At 38.4% G+C, this 5,468-nt stretch overlaps 1 protein-coding gene across 1 annotated transcript in view; it reads right to left on the bottom strand.

The window, feature by feature from the left end:
- The window catches only part of LOC106476500 (inositol monophosphatase 1-like), an 11,781-nt gene that overhangs the window by 1,200 nt on the left and 5,113 nt on the right, over window positions 1–5,468 (bottom strand). The window contains exon 3 of the mRNA XM_013937158.2: window positions 1,297–1,402. Coding sequence (XP_013792612.2) covers window positions 1,297–1,402 — 106 coding nt within the window. The remainder of the gene's footprint in view (window positions 1–1,296; window positions 1,403–5,468) is intronic.

Genomic DNA, 5,468 nt, shown 5'->3' with positions numbered 1-5,468 from the left:
AGAAATCAACTTTCCTAAAAGTACATTAGACTGGGTAAAATACAACTTTCCAAAGTCATGCTGGGTAAAATACACTTCTAAAATCATGCTGGGTAAATACACTTTCAAAAGTCATGCTGGGTAAAATCACTTTCCAAAAGTCATGCTGGGTAGAATCACTTTCCAAAAGTCATGCTGGGTAGAATCACTTTCCAAAAGTCATGCTGGGTAAAATCACTTTCCAAAAGTCATGCTGGGTAAAATCACTTTCAAAAGTCATGCTGGGTAAAATCACTTTCCAAAAGTCATGCTGAGTAGAATCAGTTTTCAAAAGTCATGCTGAGTAGTATCACTTTCCAAAAGTCATGCTGAGTAGAATCAATTTTCAAAAGTCATGCTGAGTAGAATCACTTTCCAAGAATCATGATGAGTAGAATCAGTTTTCAAAAGTTATGCTGAGTAGTATCACTTTCCAAAAGTCATGCTGAGTAGAATCAATTTTCAAAAGTCATGCTGAGTAGAATCACTTTCCAAGAATCATGATGAGTAGAATCACTTTCCAAAAGTCATGCTGAGTAGAATCAGTTTCCAAAAGTCATGATGAGTAAAATCAGTTTTCAAAAGTCATGCTAAGTAGAATCACTTTCCAAGAATCATGATGAGTAGAATCACTTTCCAAAAGTCATGATGAGTAGAATCAGTTTCTAAAAGTCATGATGAGTAAAATCAGTTTCCAAAAGTTATGCTGAGAAGTATCACTTTCCAAAAATCATGCTGAGTGTTGTTCATTGAATATCAGCTGTCCTTATGTTGTTCTCAAATATCTTTGGGAAATGATTCAAACACTTAACGATTGACATTATCATCTTCCAACAAAGACTTTTTTCTAAATATGAAGCTTATTAATAATCCTCCATCATCACAAACATTCCTAAAGTGAAGATATTTTTGGAAACTAACAGTTAAGCTTCCTTACAAAACTTCCTAAGGGTCTTAGAAATAATGTCATCAAATGTTTTGAGTTTAGAACGTTTTACATTCCCTCTTTAGCTTCCTTTACTTCTTTATTTCAATAAAACTCAGTATCAACCAATTTACAAGCTTTGAATTTATCAATATTTCTGCAATTCATCTAATTAAGAATGATCTTCATTTGCAATAAATTCCATTTCTCAGCTAGTTACATCAAACTAATGTCATTAATAAGATACGTAAACAGGTTTTGCTAAAATATAATATTAATATTAAATATTTGTTCTCCAATTTCTGAAATAAATGAAGACACAGAGTGCATAACACTGAAACCTAAATACATACCTATGTGCTTTCCTAACTAGTGAATTTATGTTATTAAATACTAGTTCCATCTTTTTAGGGTCGGGATTACTTCCTACTTCAACTATCAGTAGAGCTTCAGAGATATCTAAGAGAACAGTACGTAAAAGCATTTTATGTGGATTATTAATTTATTATACAAGTATATGAAATATTGTTCGTAAGAAAAAAATATGAGAGGTTGTTACTTCCAAAGTAACTATAGTCATTAACCCTTTTGGACCACTGGGTGTTCAAGTCACTCTGGGTGCACACTCTCAACTTTCAAAATTATACATATAATTCCATTTGTATCTTATAAATGTTGTATGTGGAAAAATATTATAGAATTTAAAAAAAGACCCAAAACTTGAGTTGATTATTCTTCATTATTCTCCTGTGTAATAACTCTTTTGTTAAAACAAAATCAATATTTTAGCATTATACACTGACAAAAATGCAGAGAAAGCATCTAATGACAGGTCAGCCAAGTCCACTACTCAGCAATTACAGTCATGGCTGTAATTCACCTAACTGTTCGCAGGTGTCCAGTGTAGAGACGGGACCATTCAGCTAACACCAGTTGATACAGTTCTGCATGAGATGTGGGTTGTGGTAAACTGTGATGTTCCTGTGCTAAATGGGGTTGAGATCTGGAAACTTTGTTGGCCAAATCATGTTCAGAGAACAACTCCTTCCAACTTCTGGATCTACACACAGTGGCATTGTTCTAATGGAATACAGCATCATCATGTGTATAGACAGTAAGAATCGTCAATGATGTGAAGGTCTGTTTTGACAGTCCACAGGAATCATGAGACACACAATCACCTACTGTTTTGACAGTCCTCAGGAATCATGAGACACACAATCACCTACTGTTTTGATAGTCCTCAGAATCATGAGATGTACCATCACCTACTGTTTTGATAGTGCTCAGGAATCATGAGACGTAAATATCACCTACTGTTTTGATAGTGCTCAGGAATCATGAGAAATACCACCAACTGCTGTTTTGATAGTCCCCAAGAATCATGAGAAATACCACCAACTGCTGTTTTGATAGTGCTCAGGAATCATGAGACGTACCATCACCTACTGTTTCGATAGTCCCCAAGAATCATGAGATGCACCATCACATACTGTTTTGATAGTCCTCAGGAATCATGAGACGTACCATTACCTACTGTTTTGATAGTCCTCAGGAATCATGAGATGGGGAGGTCGGGTTGGAAAGTGTTAGCAGGTGACTATTAATCATATATATATTTTCAGACAAGGAAAACATTAACTTTTGAGAGAATAACTCACCTCTACACACAGTTTAGCTAGGATCCCACATTTAATTGGTGAAGAGGCAAGTGTAAAATTTTACATAGATGAGCTCCTTTCAGAAATTGTCTGAAGTGAAGCCCGAGGGGTGTTACACCTGATAGTAGGTACTTCATAGAGGTATATCCATGGAAGACAGCATCTTTTACTAATCAGGGTATACTCTTTGGCCAGAATGTAAGAAGAGATGAGGCAAATGAGCTTCATGTGTTACAGGGATGGGAGGAATGAGAATATGACTGTACGAATACTTGCACACAAGTGGTCAGCCAGCCAATATGTGCAGTGTGATTGGGGCACACTCAAACAATACCTTGTGTGCTCACTTCAACTGTACTGAAGAAATTCTGGCTGCAGTAGGGAGGCACATTAGTTTTGAATCATGGTTTCTGTACATTGTGTGCACACTTCGACTCAACTGAACAGGCTCTGGCCACAGAAGAAGGGTACAAATGGTAAAAGTAATAGTTTAGAGGGGTGACTGCACTACACTAACAGTGTAACACCAAATTGTGCTAAGCCCAACTGGTGAGGATTTTCTCTATTCAACCACCCTAATGGCTAGGAACTAGTAAATGGCAAGGGTCTGCCATGCTCCACTTGATGAGGAGAAGATAGAATTTGCATTGAGGAAACTTGGAGAAGTGCCCAGACCTCAGATCTCCAGCTGGAAAGGTCGTTCACTAAAGACATTGCAATGGGTAAATACAAAATCCTATTTTTAAAAGTCAGCAAACACAAGCCAAAAAAATGCCAGAACACTTCTCCAGTGCTGGCTTTTACCACGATAATCCATGGAATAGGTACAGTCAGCACTGGACAACAGAATAAATATGTATATGATGAGGATATATCAAGTTGTCTTGTGGAACACCCTATCTCACAGTGGGCACTATTAAAGCCAGCAAAGATGATCTGTGCACTTTCTGTTACCCACAGCTCAATGCAGATTTTGGGTAAATATACCCTGGGAGGCAACACCAACCACATGGTGGGGTCCTATAAAAGTAAAAGGGGTCCTGAAAAAGGAAGTGGTATGTATTCCTCTCAAAGATGGTGGGATGGATGAAGAATGGTGACCAGTGGAAGTCAAAATACATCAAGAGAGAAAACAGCTATATGGTGTAGATAAGGAAAGGTGGATGTGTTGAGAGTGTCCACATGCCCATCGTGAAGCTTCTTGTCCCAGAGCCAGGGAAATTGAGATAGAAGAGAATGAAAAAGGTAAAAAATCAAATACATAGAAATGTGAAATAGCCTGTGAAAATCAACAAACAGAGATGAACACACTAAAAGGAGGAGTTAACAGACCAATTCAGTAAGGATAGAAGGAAAGGAGACCCAAAGTAGGGAAAGATGATAACAAGGACCCCGAAAGGGTAAAGTCTGTGATAAAGAACATCAAACAGCTTGAACAAGACACAAGAGCCGATCTGGGTCCTAACAACCTAACAGCAAGAAGAAAAGGAGATAGAAGAAAAAGTATTGGTTGAAGTCTGAGGAAAAATGGATCAGTATGCGGAGAGAATTATATAAGTGAAATGGAAGCAAGTGTGAGAAATATTTATAGCACAAACAACATAACAGTAATTGCAGGTATAAAGGAGGAAGTAATAAGTCTGGAGAGAAAGGCGGTACAAAAGGAATAAGCGAATGGCTTAAACACGATGAGCACCAGGGCAAACAAATCTCAATTAGGTTCTCAGTCAGGAATAGGAGTCAGGCAAGGAGGTAGAAGAAGAATAAAGGAGCACAACAGAGAGGAAAGTACAGGGGAATAAACACATTGTGGTAGTGGGAAAAAGCAAAATGCCATGAACAAGGCTGCCCAATAATCAACAAGGACAGAAACTGAAAAACCATGGACAAATAGCCAGGTAAAAAGGCAGAAAGGTAGTTCACAGTAGGATGGCCAGGAGGAAAGGATTAGCAAATAGTCTAATGATAAAAACCCAGCACTTTCTTTGACAGATAAACACAGTGAAAGGGTTACAGGAATGTGCCAAGAAGAATGTCACATGATTAGAGAGTCTGGTCAAAGAGACACCAATCATAGCATCTAACAAGAAACAACACATTTCCAGGTGAGGACCTAATGGGGAGACAAATAGAATTAGGCATACAGAAAGTGGTGCCTGATTTCTCAAATTGACAGCCAGAACCAAAGTATGAGAAAAAGTGGGACAGAAGAGAAAAACCTGAAGTAGAAAAGGGTGTCAAATGTGTCCATGAGGGTTGTGGTCATCCAAGAACAAACCTCACAAAAGACCTGTAGGTGTAGAACTCAAACCATTGGCAAAATGCAGAATGGCTGAGAGAGAGACAGCCCTTGAACAAGTTCTAAGCTTTTGGAAAATGACAGGCAATAAGCCAATGTGAATGAGCCCAGAAATGTATGTCTAATGCCCAAAAGCAAAAGGTCCAGGAACAGGTCTCTCTCAGACAGTTGATGCAAGAAACAACCATGGAATTGACTAAATTGAACATGACTGAGTGATCCATCAAAAGGGGCAGGAATGGGAACATGCCCAATGAACAGGGAAAAGATGCAGTAATGTGATGTGGAGTGAACACTTGTCCTGTGTCCAAATGCCAAAAGTTCTGCCCTCTACCACAGATGTGCCTCAATCAGAGAGGGAAGCATTAGCAATGAGAGAGAGAGAGAGGAGGGAAGGAGCTCTGGTTAAGAGAAGGTAAGGGAATGCTAGAAGTAGTATGGGCACAGAGCAGTCACTGTGACAATTCATCAAGGAGAGAAGAGAATCAATAATGAGACAATGAACCAAGATAGAATCTCGTATTACGACGGTACCACGTAGTAAGTAACATGTACTATGTAGTAG

Source organism: Limulus polyphemus, unplaced genomic scaffold (assembly GCF_000517525.1).
Source record: "Limulus polyphemus unplaced genomic scaffold, Limulus_polyphemus-2.1.2 Scaffold10736, whole genome shotgun sequence".
Lineage (NCBI taxonomy): Eukaryota > Metazoa > Arthropoda > Merostomata > Xiphosura > Limulidae > Limulus > Limulus polyphemus.
This window is presented reverse-complemented; position numbering and strand designations above follow the sequence as displayed.